The sequence below is a fragment of the Photinus pyralis genome, unplaced genomic scaffold (assembly GCF_008802855.1).
Source record: "Photinus pyralis isolate 1611_PpyrPB1 unplaced genomic scaffold, Ppyr1.3 Ppyr1.4_LG6, whole genome shotgun sequence".
Lineage (NCBI taxonomy): Eukaryota > Metazoa > Arthropoda > Insecta > Coleoptera > Lampyridae > Photinus > Photinus pyralis.
Window position 1 is genome coordinate 2,454,607 of NW_022170663.1, and position 18,631 is coordinate 2,473,237.

General features: G+C 41.7%; 1 protein-coding gene across 1 annotated transcript; it reads right to left on the minus strand.

Moving 5' to 3' along the window:
* Positions 1 to 9,727: 9,727 nt before the first annotated feature.
* Positions 9,728 to 17,137, minus strand: LOC116173472. The gene is made up of 4 exons (XM_031490966.1): positions 17,033 to 17,137; positions 16,398 to 16,760; positions 13,943 to 16,048; positions 9,728 to 13,894 (listed from the first exon to the last, which is right to left on the minus strand). Exons 1-4 carry the CDS (start codon positions 17,135 to 17,137, stop codon positions 9,728 to 9,730), a joined length of 6,741 nt encoding a protein of 2,246 aa, XP_031346826.1.
* Positions 17,138 to 18,631: the final 1,494 nt, after the last annotated feature.

The window sequence follows — 18,631 nt, forward strand, 5'->3', positions numbered from 1 at the left end:
TCTTTGTCGCTTAGTTGTTTTTCGACCATTCCCGAAGAACCACATCGTCGCCATTTTCACCGATTCTAAAAAGGTAGGAGTTGATAGTATGCTTTTGGGGGGCGCTTTTTTGTGAATTTTTGGAATTGCCCACGACAGTTTTTGGGTGCTTAAGTCGTTTTTTATACGCTTTAAAGGCTTTTGTAAGAAGTGTGCTAACATCCTTTGTGGTTTGACGGTTTTGTGCGCTATCTATTCTCTCCCTTTTATCGTCACAGTCTCTGGAAATCAATGTCAGAACTAGCGAGGCTTATGAAGTAAAAATTTCCTTTTATTGTTGTTATTTTAGTCAAAGTAAACCCGAAATGTTATATACAGGGTGTCTCATGACGAAAACCGGCTATCAATATCGACCCTAAGCTTATTTTTTTTAATAGAACACCCTGTATATTTTAATTAAAAAAGATAGCATATACCGACGATATTAAAAAAAGATTCAAAAGATCAATCTCGATTAAACAACATGAAATTTTTTTGAATTTTTTAATGTTATATTTTTGAAAAGAGAATTTAATATGATATGTTTTCAGATTAAAATATACAGACTGTTCCATTTAAAAATGAGGATAGGTCCGCTAACTTTTTTACCTGACCCCGTATGCTTTTTTTTGATAACGGAAGAACATTATAAAGAAACTTTTGTAATATACGTTTTTCTGTATCTCTTTTAACTAAAAAAATATAGGGTCATTCTGAAATTGACAATTTTTATGGTTTTTCCTCGTATCTATTAAGTGAGCGAATATTTTCTAATTTTGATGTTACCATTTTAAGCTTTACCCAAAAAGAGCACATTATATATATGGGACACCCTTTACAGTGTCTTATACCTAAATTAGCTATTTTTGAACCCGCAGAAATCGATTGGCGAAGGTTTGACTTCCTTGTTTCTTTTAATTGTCGGGTTAGACGAGAAACATACGGACAAACAGACAGACGGACAAAACACACAAGGGAAATTTTTTTCTTTCGAAAAATTCCTCTAGACATGGCAATTATGGTTGGTCTGCAATCTTCATTTTTCAAATATGTCAAAAACGGATAAATTAAAAAAATACAGGGTGTTCATAGGGTCAACAAACTCCCATTTTCTGATTTTTTGGGAAAGATGCGTTTGATTCTGACAAAAACATATGATTTCTATAGTTTTTACGAAAATTAGTAATTATACGGATGTCACTTATACAGGGTGTTCATATGGTCAATAAGTTCCCGTTTTTTTCCATTTTTAAGGGATTTTGAGGAAAAGTGCGGAAAAAACATAGGAAACCGCGTTTAATTTTAACAAAAAAATAGACCACTTCTACAGGGTGTTCATAAGGTTAATAAATCTCTATTTTCCGACTTTTGAGGGTTTTGGGACGTTTTTCCGGATAATCCAAAATATTTCGCGCTTGATTTTAACAAAAACGGAGGATATTAATTAGCATGTTTTGGACAAATGGCTAATTGCACCATTGTCGTTTGTACAAGGTGTTCAATAACTGTTCACAGAGTCAATCAACTCCCTTTTTTATGGGTTTTTGGGATATTTTTCAGAAAACTTTAAGGAAGATGCGTTTGACTTTGACAAAAGCATAATATTAAGCTGCATCTTTTTAGAAATTAAAATTGTGCCGATGTGATTTTCTACAGGGTGTTCATAAAATCAATGAACTTTTGATTTTAATAATTTTTGGGGCATTTTAACTTAAGTTCTTTAGATACCCCACAACAGCCCAATTTCGGCCACTAATTTACAAGAAAACCATCTACGAAACCAAATCGTTTCTATGAAATGATCACCCTGTACATTTTTAAGGGAAATAGCCCGATCGACGCCACAAAAAATTCGAAAGTGGACGTCAGAGGTGCCTACTTTTTCGTTGCTCACACTCCTATTATCTACATTGTTGTGTTATTTTGTTTTAGTTGTAACTTGAAAGAAATTATAGAGCGTCTGGATGTGACAATTTTGTTTAGTTCAATTAATTAACCGGGGGGGGTTATTAATAATTTGAGACACAGGATTGCGTAAATTTCATGTTATAGTTTTGGTTCAATTTCTTAGAAGTGTTCTGTTTTTATTTTATTCCTAGAATTTTTTTCGATGTAAATTTCTTTTTAAATTTTATTTGCCGTTAACGAGGTATAGCGCGAAGTAGAGATAAGGTTCTTCGCAGAATTGCCGGGCGTACGTGCCGTTTAGCAAGAAGTTGAAAAATCGACGCTTCGCGTGATTGGCGGACGGGATGTTGAAGAAAGGAGAAGGGCTTTTGGCTTAAATAGAAAATTTTTGATGAGAGCGGGGCTTTTTGGTCGTGACAAAGCCAACCGGCGCTTCTTCGGTTACGTTATTTTTGAATTTTGTGGAAGTTTTCCTGCGTAGTTGGATCCAGGTTTAATTAGAATTTTGTGTCTGCCGTTTTAAGAAGAATTATTGAGAAGTTTAAGAAGTTTGTCGTCGTCCTGTTTTTTTTTATTTTGCGGAAACACGGAAGTTTTGAATTTGTGGGTACCCGAAGAGAGAAGACGTCGGTGTTTGAGTGGTTGGTTTACGTGATTGTGTACGGATACCTCTTTTTTATCGGAATACGTTATTCGGACTAATTTTAAAAGTAAGTAGTAGTTAGTGGTTTGTTTTGTCTTGTTTTTTTTGTAATGTTTGAGTAATTTGTTTTTTTTTGTGTGTGTCATTTATCTGTTTAAAATTGTAACATTTTGTAAAACAGAAATTTACGCAATTTTTTGTTTGAAATTAAACCAGTCATTGCAATCCAGGTTTTGTTTATTAGAGTCAAGGAGAGGTAATTGTCGGCGTCTCTTACTTTGTTTCAAGTTTATTAAATCTGGGGGTAAAGTTTCATATTGGAATTTAAGGATTTGGTTAAGCCACCTGTTGACGTCACCCGGAAACCGAGAATTAATATCGGCGGGAGGAAAGAAGGGGAAATGACGCAATGCAGGCATTCAAGACTCTTAAAGCATGAAGCGTAGACGTTTATTTTTATTTGTATTTTCTATATGTATAATGTGTTATCTCGAATAAACGACTTTTCTACATCTATATCGATAACAAAATCAGAAGTGCGATAAGACCTACACAGTGAATTGAAACGAAATGAATGGAACGAACGAGTACGGGGTCCAATATGGCGACGAAAACGAAGTTTCTGATCCGTGCGCTACTGCAAGTGCGTTTGCTGGGCAAACGGAAAACGTGGACCTGGTGCAACTTCTAGTTACGCAAACACGACTAATGGGTCAAATGATGGAACGGTTAGCTTCTGCAACGATGCCACAACCAACGACACCAATTGCAACGACTTATCATGTGATGCCGGACTTGACGAAAGGCGTAGGTACGTACAACGGCGAAAAGTACGGAACTGTCGCCAAAGAATGGCTCCATGGTATAAAGGCAAGCGGATCGATGCATCGGTGGTCCGACGAAGTTAAGTTGGAAACCGCGAGGATCCATCTACGAGGAGCGGCAAAGGCATGGCACGATGCGCGAGACGGTCAGCTGCAAACGTGGGAAAACTTCGAACACGCTTTCGAGAAAACGTTCTGCAGGAAGGCGAGCACCACAGAGCTTTGGGAGGCGATGCGAACAAGAACGCAAAGGTCGAAGGAGGATATCTCGACGTATTTTCACGAAAAGTATAAAATGTGTCGTGACGTAAATCTTGACTTCATCGAGGCCAAAGAGCAGATTCTAACGGGATTAGCGCGAGCCGAAAGCAAAAGTGCATTGCTGACAAAATTCCACGTGGACGCAGACGAGCTTCTACATGACATTCTATCCCTGGAACGGATACATCGTAACGGCAACGACCCCACGAAATCAGCGCATACACGGAAAACCGACGAACCGAAGAAAGAGGTTCATCCGGACGAGACTGCAAGCAGCAAGGGTAAGGCTTCAACAACGACACCAAAACGCTCTCTACGGTGGAACGACAAGGGCGAGCCAAAATGTTACAATTGTAACCTCTATGGACATCTATCCAGAGATTGTGATAAACCGAGAAAACAAAACCACACGAACGACGACACAAAAAAAACGGAAACCGCCGCACGGGTACATCTTGTGGAGGACGCGAAGGCTCTAAAATATCTGAAGGACGTGACGGTCGATGACGTCCATTTTCTATCCGGTATGATCGACGGAGGGAGTAGCATCTGCACCATAAGGAAGGAAGTTGTGGAGCGCGAAGGATTAAAACCCGAAAGGGCACAATTACCTCTATACGCATTTGGTAGTACAACGCAACCAGCGGTAGTGTGCAACGCAAAGGTGAACGCGATTCTCCAGGTAGATGGTGTGAAGGCAAACGTAGAACTATGGCTCGTTGAAGAAGGTGTCCAGACCGCGGACGTTATTGTGGGACGTTCATACACAGAACAATCACACGTAGCGTATTATAAAGTAGGTGACAGCCTGGTGTTTGGAAGCCACGACGACGACGTTTTCAAGCATCTAAACGAGAGAAAAACGCGACGAGTACCACTTACGGTTATGAAGAACTCCGATCTCAAACGTGGAGAAGTTAACGTGATCCAAGTCGACGCAGCGGGAAAAGAGCATTCGGTACCCGTGATCATTGACGAGAACGTGAAAGTGCGTGCAGGGCAGGTAATAGGATACGTTCGAGGCAACGAAAACGCGAACTACGTGGGGGTGAAAAACGAATCTTTGACTTTGAGTAATATCACGCGAAACGACTTGAATTTACCAAAGGACGTCACCAACGAGCAAGCGACGCAAGTGCTGGATTTGGTTAATGAGTTCCGCGATTGTTTCGCTACGTCAATTCGCGAAGTTCGGTGCACGAATTTACTAGAAATGGACATAGAGGACAGCGATCGACCAGTTCGAAGTGCGCCGGTACGTCAAAGTGCGGTTGAACGGGAGATCACTAAGAAAATTGTGCGTGAATGGAAAGACCTTGGTATCGTTACCGAAACGGAGTCTCCATATGCATCACCGGTCCACTTGGTGCAAAAGAAGAGTGGGGAACCAAGACTCGTGGTAGATTACAGGAAATTAAATGCTCAGACCGCAAGACAAAATTTTCCGTTGCCAAACATGGACGAGATGTTTGAGAAACTGTCGGGCTGCAAAGTGTTTACATCTTTGGATCTAATGAGCGGGTATCTTCAGGTGCCACTTACAGAACGCGCCAAGGAAAAAACGGCATTTATTACGAGTGACGAAACAGGACGGTTCGAACGAATGATATTTGGACTTACGAATGCTCCGTTTGTGTTTTCGCGACTTATGCAAATGGTATTAGGACCAATTAAGAATTCGAATGTAGTGTGGTTCATGGATGACATTTTAGTGCCGGGACGAAATTGGAGTGAAATGTGCGAGGACCTTCGAAAGGTATTGTGCGAATTACGCAAGGCAAACTTAACTTTGAATTTGCGAAAGTGCGTATTCGGACAAGTAGAAATTGAGTTTTTAGGATACGTGGTTTCTAACGGTACCGTGAAGCCAGGACGATTAAAGACAAGTGCAATAGAAAATTACCCGCCGCCCAAAAATCCACACGAGGTAAGACGCTATTTGGGATTAACGGGATATTTTAGACGGTTTGTGCATCGGTACGCAGAACGCGCGCGACCTTTAACAAACTTAACGAAAAAGGAAATCCCATTTAAATGGGGAATAGAGGAACAATCCGCGTTTGAATTTCTGCGAGACGCACTCACGAGGGAACCTACGCTTGCAATTTATGACCCGAGGTTTTCGACCCAGTTACATTGTGATGCGTCAGCCGACGGACTTGCAGGAATTTTGATGCAAAAGGGATCGGATAACGCGTGGAGAGCAGTTTATTATCTTTCAAAGAAAACTACAGACGTGGAACGCAATTACCATTCCAGTAAATTAGAACTAATGGCCATCGTGTTTTGCGTGAATCGTCTACGCCCGTATTTGATTGGTATCCATTTTGAAATAATCACGGACTGCCAAGCTCTTACGTATTTGAACGCCCAACGAACAGCTAACCCGCAGATCGCCAGGTGGTATTATATTTTGTCGGAATACGATTGTGAAATAAAACATCGACCGGGAACTCGTATGGAGCACGTGGACGCTTTGTCTCGATCACCCACCGAAGAACCGGGAAGCGTGGAAGAGGAAACCGAGAGCAGAGGCGTGGTTTTCCAGCAGATGAGCTACGAAGACTACATTTTGCTAATTCAACGCGGGGACAAGGAATTGAAAAAATTCATCGAGATTCTGCAGCGCAAGGATGACGTCACGGCAGACGAAAGGCAGCTAGTGCAAGATTACGTGCTGGAAGGGGGGAGGTTATTACGAAAGGTGAAGATTCAGGGAGAAACAAGAAAATTATACGTAATTCCGAAATCCATGAGAAAAACGATTCTTATAAAATTTCACGACCAGCTAGGCCATTTTGCGTTAGACCGTACTGTCGACAAAATTTTGGAATTGTACTGGTTTGCAGGAGTGCGCCGATATGCGAGACAACACATCCGAGCGTGCTTAGCGTGTGCCTTAAACAAAATCCCAGGGGGTAAACAACAGGGACTGTTACACCCAATACCTTTCCCAACACGGCCGTTTGAACGAATCCATTTGGACCATCTAGGACCATTTGTGACGACTTCTAAGAGAAATACACATCTCCTAGTAGCGACGGACGCATTTTCCAAATATGTACGAATGTGGGCCGTGAAGAGTACCAAGACTAAGGGCGTACTTTCCGCTTTTCAGGAATATGTGAATTTTTACGGATTACCAGAACGTGTAATTACAGACCGGGGAACGTGTTTTACCTCGCGAGAATTCGAAACATTTTGTGAAATGAACGGGATTAAACACACTTTAAATTCGACGCGCCATCCAAGGGCTAACGGGCAGGTTGAACGAGTGAATCGAGTGATAATACCAGTTATCAGTGGTATGTTAGTGCACAGTGACTCACGCGAATGGGACACCAAAATTGGGGAAGTTCAGAGAAATTTAAATTGTCAGGTGAATAAAACTACGGGGAAAACGCCATTCGAGATTGTTTATGGTTTTAAGGCGCGCCATGTAGACGGCGAATTACGTTTGTTGGCACCCGACGCGAACGAAGATTGTAATTTTAAAGAGGAACGGGAGTCCACACATAAACAAATACGTGATCGAGTTACGCGTGAGCAAGAGAAGCAAACATCGTACTTTAATAAAAAGAAATCTACGGGATACAATTACGATGTAGGCGAATTGGTTTTTATGCGCCGAGCTCCGGAAGTAACGGGAGAATCTACCAAATTACAGGCGAAGTATAGGGGACCTTTAACCGTGACCCAAATTTTACCAGGAGACACGTATCGAGTCGCTGAAATCCAACCCGAAGGAAGACGTGCTTTCATAACAACCGCGCATGTATCTCAGTTAAAATCCTACAAAAACCACGAGGACACGGAAGACGAAGACGAGTCGGAAGAAGAATTGGAACAGGAATTAGACAACACAACGTACCCAACGAACGACCGCGATCAGGAAGAACGAGCGGTAAACGACGACTGCTCTTCAGAAGCAGAAGAATTTGTTTACCAGCCAGTTCGGCCGACTCGCGTAAGGAAGTTACCATCGAGGCTGGAGGACTACGTCGTGACCGATTACGCGGGGACGCGAAATTGTCAGGAGAACCCGGATGTTGACGTCACGCCGGAAACCGAGAATTAATATCGGTGGGAGCGAACTGAGGAAAGAAGGTGAAATGACGCAATGCAGGCATTCAAGACTCTTAAAGCATGAAGCGTAGACGTTTATTTTTATTTGTATTTTCTATATGTATAATGTGTTATCTCGAATAAACGACTTTTCTACATCTATATCGATAACAGGTTGAATAGCTTTTTTTTAATGGAACATAAGGAAATAGCATTGCATGCAAAATCGTATGTTCCAGTTTAAGATAAACGCACTGTATAATTGACTCCTGAAAGTTGAACCGTACAAACACCACTATCAAGAAACCGCATGAATCCATGGAGGCCTGGGGAAAGTCACTTACTCACTCACTACCATCCCAACAACAGGAGATGGGCGAAACCATGCATAAGGATTTTGTGAGGAACGTCATTATCTAATGCGGGAAAACTACTGTCAGGGACGAAATCCGCTCTTCTTGGGTCATGAGTGCCTTCCTAGTATGCTTGGCCCAGGACGCTCATCCAAGGAGGCATCAGTGCTTGTACTGGACGTGGCACAGTTTTCGGGGAATATACAAATATTTACCCGCTGCCACACATAGAAAGCAAAATGGCGCCTAACATCACGAGAATAGATGCAGTCTGGGACACATATCACGATGGCCCGGGACAAACGAGGTGACACTTCAGTCAGGGGGTCGATCTAGAGTGTCTGCAAAAACGCTTATACCACAGGATTAAGAATGGGTTAAATTCTGATCAAACTCCAACAATAAACACTGGTGTTTCATATCCAGTGCTCACCACAAACGATAATAAGAGATTAATAAGATTCCAATCCATCACATCTGTCAACAGCTTGGACCTGAATATTCTGAAGCCCCTCTGTTTTTCCATGAGTAGAAGACCTATGTGACTTCTGAATCAGGAAGTGACGTCACACCAATCAGAGGCGAGCTCGTGACGTCACAGCCAATCAGAGACGAGCACGCCCCCATATGTCCCTCCCCTTGACCAATGGGATACGGTAAGCGTAGTCTTTAGAGTTCGCCCTCTATGACGTCACAGTCAATGAGGGCTGAGGTCCGCCATTTTGTTGGGCGCCATTTTGGATCGAACGCCATTTCATTAGTCACTAGATCCACCATCTTGGATCGGCCGCCATTTTATTAGTTACTAAATCCGCCATTTTGGACCGTCTGTATCTGTCTGCTTCTCTCGCTCCATCCGCCATCTTTGTAGTTATTTTGGAGCACGTCATCGGTCATGTGGTTGCTATAGAAAATATATTTTTTTTAATTTTCGTTGGGAATCGAACCCACCACCAAATTTCAAAGACTTGGCACAAAGTGCACGATTGTTATGAATTCCCCCTCTCCACATTAACCTAAAAAAATTCATTTTTTCGAAATTCACCTTTGTAATTAATTTTATTTTACTAGGAAATTGAAAGTACACTTGCGGCAAATAATTAATTTGTGACACTTGCTGAACAATCTTCTGGCTAATAGAAGACTGCTTGAAGGGGGGTTGCTAGATGAGGCTGTACACCGTCACTTGTACAAATTGAAGACTGGAAACCTCGCAACCCCAACGACTAAACGACATTCAAATCGATAGTGATTTATTGAGTATTATTTACAGTTTTTATATACAATTAATTATGACGTATTTGTGTTTGTTTGACATAGTGTCCTTATTTCTTATTGCATTAGTTGGCATACGTTGCATTTTACGTATGCAATTATAGTACCTAATTTTCCATTGAAACTTGATGCCTTTGTAGTATTTCGCGGCCAGAGTGCTGGCTTGCGTTTCACAACTCTTAATAAATTGCTACCTTATGAATTAATGATAATGTAATAACTGTAACCTAGTTCTAATTATACTATTGCGACAGCGATGTATTTGCCGCAGCTTCCTTGTTTCTCTGTTTAATATCTTTTGGTATTAAACATTCTGCCAACTCGGCGATGGATCTGTGTCGACGATGTCCAAAGGTTCCATCGTCATTGGGTCTTCTTTTCTAGTTGCCTCCTTGTGTTTGGTTTTCCATGTTTTTGAGTCCAAATATGACCCCAATGGTGCTGATGATGATAAGTATAGTTATGGTGCTTGTTGCGACCGATTTAGTCGTAACCGTACGCCAGATGGTGTTGTGTATGTCGTTTTGTAATTCTGCTTCTTCTTTGATGATGGACCCAAAGTGGTCTTCTGCCTTTAGGACTGGTTCCTCTTCAATCAATTTTTGGTCGGGCATCCTGGTATCTTGGTTGATACGTGTGTTTAAATGTTTGATGTACGTACCAAGTACTGATGTGTCGAAGTCCCGTTTGGGATTTAATATGTTTCGTCTTGTTTGAACTAAACAGTCTTGAGATACCTTGAGAATTCCAGTTGCATTTAATACTACGTCCTGTCGTTTGTTATTACATGTTACGGCTACCCTCGTTGGTTGTGCGGTGACGAACATCCATGTGTTAGTCATATAAAGTTGTTTCCACACAATATCCTGGAAGTGGTGTTGTTGGATGCTGCATTGATTCTTCTCTGTCCTATTATACATCTCGTTGATGATACAGTTTGGATTTTCTTCGATCTTTTTTACTACTGTTGGTGCACAAACGAACTTGTGTTTAGCGATTTTGATACTTTCTTTGAATTCTTCATTTGTCATCTCGAAATATTGCTGGTTGTTGTAATCCACTGCTAGCACCCCGTTGATGGATTCCAATGTCCAGAAGGTCGTGTTTTCAATTTTGATCGGAATAGATGTAATTTTCATAATCACATATTCTGTGATCTCTGCCACCAGAAAAAAGCCCTGGACGTGGATGTGAGTGTCTGTTTGTTTTACTGCTACCCTTAGCACTGGATGCGCTAATACCCTTACGTTGCTTGGCATTTTCTTCTCTGCTTCGGATAGGATTATCTTGATTCTGATGTCTGATATGAGTTCGTGAAGACTTCCTCTTCCGTTGTTGATATTGATTACCTTTTTGTAGTGATGCTGGACTTCGTTTGCTAAGGTTACCGTGATGGTGTATATACTTAGCACTTGTAAATTTAGTCTGTTCTCGTCGACTGTTCTGTACCATTTGCTCATTTGATTTATCATTTGAATTCCTTCATTTAGCTTTCGGTGGAATCTTTGTAACTGCTTCTCAATCTTTGTCTCGGTTTCGTTGAAGGCTGATAGTGCTGATAACATAATCTTCGTCTGTCTGTCCGCATTTCTGATAATTTCTTGCTGATTTTTGTTCAGTGAGGCGATGTCCTTATATACTTCATCGTTGACTCCGAATACTGCTGTAAGTATGTCCCCCAATATTCCTCGCTTCCTTCGTTCAACCATCGTGCTGCCTATTTCTTCCTTTAACCATTGTATTTCATTTTCGTGATCCTCGAGAAGTTGCACTAATTCGGTACAGTGTGAATTTTCTGCTATTTCTGCTGTCTTGTTGCATAGCTCCTTGAACTGTGTAATTGATTGCAGCGTTGCGTGGATGTCTTCATTTATCCGTGTTTTCTTGTATTGAATATCGATCCGGAAAATTCCTCGTTCAATCCTTCCATCTCCCATGTGTTCTATGTAAAACCCTGGGTTTGGATGCGTGATGTTGTACTCTGCCACTGTAGTGCCTATCATCATCATTAGTATGGTGACAACAATTGCTTTTATGCTGAAACTCTTCATCTCTTGGTTGTTTCCTGCGGCTGATTTTTTCTGTGCATCTTCTGAGTGTAGGGGGACTAGTTGATGTATTGCTTTTTTGGACGTTTTCCCGTCTGCCTTTTGGGTTGTTACTACTCGCACTATATTATCTTCTGCTGGATGAGTCGCTATCACCTTTGCTAGCGGCCATTTTCCTGGGCTGAGGTTGTCATCTTTGACGAGTACTATGTCGTTGATTTTTATGTTGTCGTTCTTGGTTTTCCATTTGTAGCGTTGTTGTAAGTTGTGTAAGTACTCTGATGACCATGCTTTCCAGATTTCCTTTTTCATTTTCTGTACCATTTTCCACCTGTTACTGAGGCCTATTTTTAAATCCTCTCCTGTTTCTTCCAATGGTTCCAGTATTGGTCTCCCGATTAGGAAATGTCCTGGTGTCAATAATGTATCTTCGTCCATTACTTCTCGGATGGGCACTAATGGTCTCGAGTTGAGACACGCTTCTATTTGTTGTACTAGCGTTGTTAGTTCCTCATATGTTAACGTTGTTTCGCCAATTGTTCGTCGCATGTGATGTTTTAATGATTTTACACCACTTTCCCAGATACCGCCCATGTGAGGACTTGCGGGAGGGATGAAGTGCCATTGGGTTCCTGCTGTAGTTGATGCGTCTTGGATCTCCTTGCTTTGTAATATCTTGTGGACATCTTGCTCTATCATTTTGCTGGCTCCTACGAAGTTTGTTCCATTGTCGCTGTATATGTGCTGACACCGGCCTCGTCGTGCTTGAAACCGTTTTAGGGCTGCCAAGAATGATTCTGTTGTCATGTCGCTGACCACCTCCAAATGGATTGCCCGTGTTGCTAAACATACGAACACGGCTATGTACCCTTTGTACGATTTATGACCTCGACCTTTCCATGCCCTGACCTGTATAGGGCCTGCGTAGTCTATTCCACAATGCTGGAATGGCGCGGATGGTGTAACTCGTGCTGCCGGAAGATCCCCCATCAATTGAGTCGCTGTTTGTTTCTTGTAACGAATGCATCTTGCGCACTTCCTTATTGTTCCTTGAGCGGTTCTTCTCCCGTTGATGATCCAGTATCTTCTTCTCAAGTATGCTAAGGTGATCTGTAGTCCTCCATGCAGTGTTTTCTGGTGTGCATCTATTATTAATAGATGCGCCAGATGTGACTTTGCTCCAATAATGCACGGGTGCTTCTCACTGTATGTTAGCAATGAGTTGGATAATCTTCCTCCTACTCGCAGTACTCCGTCCTGGTCTATGAATGGATTTAGGGATGTGATCTTGCTGCCTGTTGGTATTTTCTTGCCTTTCGTTAAGGCTTGTATTTCGATCAGGTGAGTTTCTTGTTGTGATCTTCTTATCTGCTGGATTAATCCTTTTTTCAATTCTTCTACTGTTAAGTGTTCTGTTGATTTCTGGTTCTTTCTGCAGTATGATATAAACCGGTTGCAGTATGCTGTGACTCTGATTAACTTTGTTAGCGACGAGAATCTTTCTTGCATCCACTGACCGTCTTCTTCTGTTTTTGTAATTACCATGCATTTTCTTGTTTCTAAGTTTGTTGTCGGTGTGGCCTTTTCACTTGATTTCCAGTCCTCGCTTGCTAACCATTTTGGTCCATTCCACCATAGTTCGTTTGTTTTTAGTTTGAACCCTGTTGTCCCTCTTGATATTAGATCAGCGGGATTGTCATTTGTGCAGACGTGATTCCATTGCTCCTTCGACGTTAAATTGTTTATCTCCATTACTCGGTTGTATACGAATGTCTTCCATCTGCTTGGCTCTCCTTTTATCCATGCCAGAGTAATCATTGAATCTGTCCATGCGAAGATGGTAATGTCTTTTTCCTGGAGTGCTGTTGTTGCTCTCTTGATCAGCCTGGCTAGTAGAACGGCTGCACATAATTCCAACTTCGGTATTGTTGGCTTCGTGCGTGCAGGGGCTACCTTGGATTTTGCCATTAGCAGTGACACTTTCCCTTGGCTGGCTTTTGTGTAAACTACCGCCCCGTACGCCTTCTCTGATGCATCACAGAACCCATGTATCTCCAATGTTTCGTTCTTGTTATGTATCCATCTTGGGATCTGAATTTCCTCGACTGAGCCAATGTCGGAGGTGAACTTCAACCATTCCATCCTTAAACTTTCCGGTATGTTTTCGTCCCATGAAGCGTTTGTTAACCATAATCGTTGGATGAGCAGCTTTGCCATTATGGTTACGGGTGCCAACCATCCTAATGGATCGAATATTTTTGCTACTGCTGATAATATACCACGCTTGGTCGTTGCGGGATTGCCTTCTTCTATCTTAAATGTGAACACGTCTTGATGTGGTATCCACAGTATCCCTAATGACTTCTTCATTTCTTCGTCCTTGAATTGTGATACGGATGGATCTCTTAATTCGTCAGGGATTGATTGTAGCATTTGTAGTTTGTTCGTTGACCATTTGTGTAGCTTGAATCCTCCTTTGTCTAGCATGGCTGTTAGCTCTTGTTGTAGTTGGTTGGCTTCCTCGAGGGTTTGGGCCCCTGTTAGCACATCGTCCACATAGAAGTCGGTTAACGCAACCCTTGATGCGTTAGGGTATTCTTTTTCTTCGTCCTTCGCGAGTTGTTGTAGGGTGCGTGTTGCCAAATAAGGTGCTGCAGTTGTCCCATATGTAACTGTGGTTAGCTGGTATTCTTGTATGGGTTGATGCTGATTGAATCTCCAGAGTATGGTCTGCAGTGGTTGATCGTCCTCATGTATGTTTATTTGACGATACATTTTTTGTATGTCTGCTGTGAACGCTACCGGGTGTTTTCTCCATCTCACCAGGATGTCTGCCAATTCTTCTTGCAGTCTTGGTCCCACGTGCATGGTTTGATTGAGGCTCTTTCGTGACCGTGTGGTTGCGGACGCGTCAAACACGACTCTTAACTTTGTTGTGGCACTTGCTTCCTTGATGACTGGTTGATGTGGAATGTAGTATCTTCCTTCTCCCTTGGGGGGTACTAGTTTCATGTGGCCCAGGTCTATGTACTCCTGAAGGAACGCTTTGTACTGCTCGCGTACTCGATGCTCCTTTTCTAGCTTCTTTTCCAATTGGTGCAGTCGAGCTACTGCTAGCGAACGGGAACTGTTAACCATGGTAGGCGCTTCTTTAAATGGTATCCTCACTGTATACCTTCCATCTCGCCCTCTTGTGGTGGTGGCCATATAATGGTTCTCACATTGTATGTCTTCTTCTTTGGAGCGGCTTGACACCTCGACTTCCTCCATTTCCCAGTATTTTGACAGGTTTCTTTCTTCTTCCATTGTTGAAACCATCCCGATGACTGGTGTGCCTTTTTTCTCTGGATACATGACTTGATCGGACACTATCCATTCCAATTCGGTCTGCTGTCCTAGCAATGCAGACGCCGTTTTTGTAACACCGTTTAGTATGATTTTGGCGTAGTCTTGGGCTCCCAGTAGCACATGTATTGGACCTGTGATGTTGAGGGTTGGGTCTGCTAGGATCTTGGTCTGCCATGGTTCCAAATCGAATTCCATTGACTTCATTGGTAACATCCCAGTTATTTTCGGTAACACGATGAGGTCTGTTGTCAGTGTGTATTTGCTAGACTGACGAGGGTGGAGATGTACCGTCACTTTTGCTCTTGCGTTGATCGGACTTCCTTCTCCCAATCCAGATATCATTGCCCTTGTTTTCTGCCTGGGTACCATCAGTTGCTGAGCTGCTTGCTCGGTGATGAATGACGCTTGGGATCCTGGGTCTACCAGTGCTCGTAGTAGATGGCGTTGTCCCAGGATGTCTTGGGCCCGTACTATTGCTGTTGCCAAGAGGACTTGTTGATCTTCTTCCTTGACTTCCATTTGTTTGGCTGCTGTAGATGCGTGGGACATCGCTTGGCTTCCTCTTGTGGCTGGAGCTGTCCTTGAGGTTTGGTGTAGTAGCGAGTGGTGAGGGTACCTGCATGTAGAACAGTTTTTAAACGAGTCCGTATTGCAGCTATGGCGTATGCACTTAAAGCATAACTGTTGCTCTTTTACAATTTTGATTCTTTCGGCAACGGATAGTTTGCCGAATTTTGGGCACATTTCGATTTGGTGTTGTTCCTTACAGTATGTGCAGTTTGGTTGCTTATTTCCGACCCAGTTAGGCTTGTATGATGATGGTGGTTGATCTCCTCTCTTCATTGCTAACGCCTCCAGAGATTGGAATCTTGACTTCATGAACTCCATCACTTCCTCTAGTGCCGGCGTCTCGGTTGGATTTTTGAGAGACTGCTCGAATATCCTGTTAGTTTCTGTGTCCCATTTTCTGGAAATAAGTTTTGTTATTATTGGACCCCATGAGGTTGTATCATGTCCGATGTTGTTGATCCCTTCCCGACACTCGTGTATTGTATCGTGAAGCATCCTCACTTGATGTGCATCTTCTTTATGGCTCACCGGGAAGTCGAGTATTTTGTCCAGTAATTTTGATGTAATTAGTCTCGTGTTGTGGTACCGCTTGGTTATTATGTCCCATGCTGTTTCGTAATTCCTCTCGCTGATGTGTAGATGTTGAATCAACCTGGCAGCTTCTCCATCCACATGACTTTTTAAATAGTGCATTTTTTCTGTGCTGGATAACGCGTCGTTGGAGTGAATTAATTTCTGAAACAGGTCATGAAATGCTGTCCAATTCTCATACCCAGTCCTGAAGATGGGGATCTTGATTATCGGCAGTTTTATCTTACTGCTCGAATTCTGCATTTCCATATTGGCGATTTGCTCCTGGAAAGCATCGTATCGCCTTTGTGCTTCTACGTATCTCTCGGTGGCAAAGTATTCATGAACGAACTCTATTTCGTTGGCCCTTATTTCTATTTCAATCCTCGCCTATTCTGTCCCAACATTTTTCGGCCCTATCACATAGCACCTTTATTCGGCTGCTATTCCGTGATTGTTTTTTGAGTTCGTCCTCCACCTGAAATAATAATTGTTCGATCTGAGTGATACGAACCTCCTGTTTCCTAATCCGCATCTCCTGTGCGGTGTCGCGTTTTTCGTGTTCTCCCTCTGTTTTTATCGACCTTTCTATCTTGTCCAGGTAGTCGCTGGCCTTGAGGTGAACGTCTTCCAACTGCCCTATGAAGTTGGTCTTGTGGTACTCGTGCTGTGGTTCTTTTAATTCCACTATCTTCTGGTGGTTTATCTTCACAGCCGAAATGTATCCTTGTAACTGACGGCGCCGGTCTGCTATGTAATTCACTGTCTTTCTATCCGCTGGATCTTTTTTCAGGTTGGCCAACAGTTTTCCCATCTGTTGGCCCAGCTCCTGCTGTTGGGTGGCGAGGGTGTTCATTGGCTCCATTTTCCTCGTTCCCTAAAATGCTTATTGCTTATTATCTGATTCCTCACCTTGGTAATCAGCTAGCAGTTTCTTTGTTGCCGCCGGGAATTTATTTTCCTTCGGGCGTTGCAGATCCGTGCGTCCTTTTGCTCCTGCGGCGTGTTTCCGTCTTCTTGAAACGGTGTTTTTTTTTTTTTTTCGTGCAGCGTTGGTGTGGCTTCTTGCGGCCTTTATTTGTTTTAAATCTTCTTACCCGACTATTCGATGGTGGTTATGTTGTTGCTGTGAGGGGCGTAAATCCTTACAGTTTTCGGGTTGCTTCTTCTGCTGCTACGTTCTCTCTGTCGCTGGTCGTGTTGCCCTGGCGCTTCTGTATCTTCCTTGCCGCTGGTGTTGGCTCGAAGGACCATGAACAATCTTCTGGATAATAGAAGACTGCTTGACGGGGGGTTGCTAGATGAGGCTGTACACCGTCACTTGTACAAATTGAAAGACTGGAGACCTCGCAACCCCAACGACTAAACGACATTCAAATCGATAGTGATTTATTGACTATTATTTACAGTTTATATATACAATTAATTATGACGTATTTGTGTTTGTTTGACATAGTGTCCTTATTTCTTATTGCATTAGTTGGCATACGTTGCATTTTACGTATGCAATTATAGTACCTAATTTTCCATTGAAACTTGATGCCTTTGTAGTATTTCGCGGCCAGAGTGCTGGCTTGCGTTTCACAACTCTTAATAAATTGCTACCTTATGAATTAATGATAATGTAATAACTGTAACCTAGTTCTAATTATACTATTGCGACAGCGATGTATTTGCCGCAGCTTCCTTGTTTCTCTGTTTAATATCTTTTGGTATTAAACACTTGCTTACTTTTGGTTCTTTTGTTTTTTTATCAATCACCACCAGCTTACTCCAATGTATACACATGTAATTCATTAATGGGTAGGTACTTTTGTGCAAAAATATTTGAATGACCTAAAAAGCTATGAAGGACACCTTATAAAAATTGAAGAGAACACAAGACAATCGAATACGAAATAAAATAGTGGTAGTTCCATTTGAAAAAGAATAGTTATTGCCGAGGTTATGGCACTTGAACAAATGGCATTGAAACAAAATATTATTCTATTAAAAAAAATCAGTTATTTAAATGACCCGTAAAAATGGGACCCTAAATACAATCAAAAATAATTTCTGTATATCCGCAACCATATACAGCGTGTTGCATCAACAGGCGGGACATGGGATATCCCATGGTAAATTTGGAAGGAAGTTAATTATTGGCTTCCCTAATTATTGTTGAGGAAAAACCTATTTAGAGATTATTTGAAAGAGCATTAATCCCGCCTCTAAAGAATTCTTTCGATGTTTTTTGATTAACTCGCTTAACGAGATATTGGCAAAAAATATTTTTGTATACAGGGTGTCTTAAATATAGAAGGATAACATGGTTATCTTTCTTATTATTATAACTTACGAGATTCTGTTTAAATTTGCAAAGTTGTGTAGTTTTGATGCTAATGGATATTCCCGATGCGATATTTTGAAAAAACTAATTCGTTTTGTAGATTATTGGAAAATGTGAAAATCGCTATTTTAAAAAGTTTCAAATATTTAGTAACAAAGAAAGCTATCGAAAAAAGTTTCAAATAAAAGTTGCAAGGATTCGATGGGATCAATTCAATGGAATTTTTTTTTTTAATGTCGAGATATTGCCATCAACGTTCCTTATTTTTAAATGGACGCCAATTGGATTTTCACGTCAATCGATAGATAAAAAATTCCAAAACCAGTGATACTAAACACTTAGTATTTCATTTTGTAATAATAATAGTGGCTTTATTTTTTTTGTTTTATTCATAATTTCAAAACAAAAAGATGTAAATA

Bases quoted from the DNA above. Each gene is read 5' to 3' on its own strand.
- LOC116173472 (XM_031490966.1), bottom strand. From the start codon at position 17,137: ATGGTCCTTCGAGCCAACACCAGCGGCAAGGAAGATACAGAAGCGCCA. The intron at 16,761-17,032 runs GTAAGGATTTAC...TAAGCATTTTAG, and splicing joins GAAGAAGCAACCCGAAAACT to GGAACGAGGAAAATGGAGCC. The intron at 13,895-13,942 runs GTGCTAACAGGG...CAACTACAACAA, and splicing joins CCGACTTCTATGTGGACGAT to GAGCTAACAGCCATGCTAGA.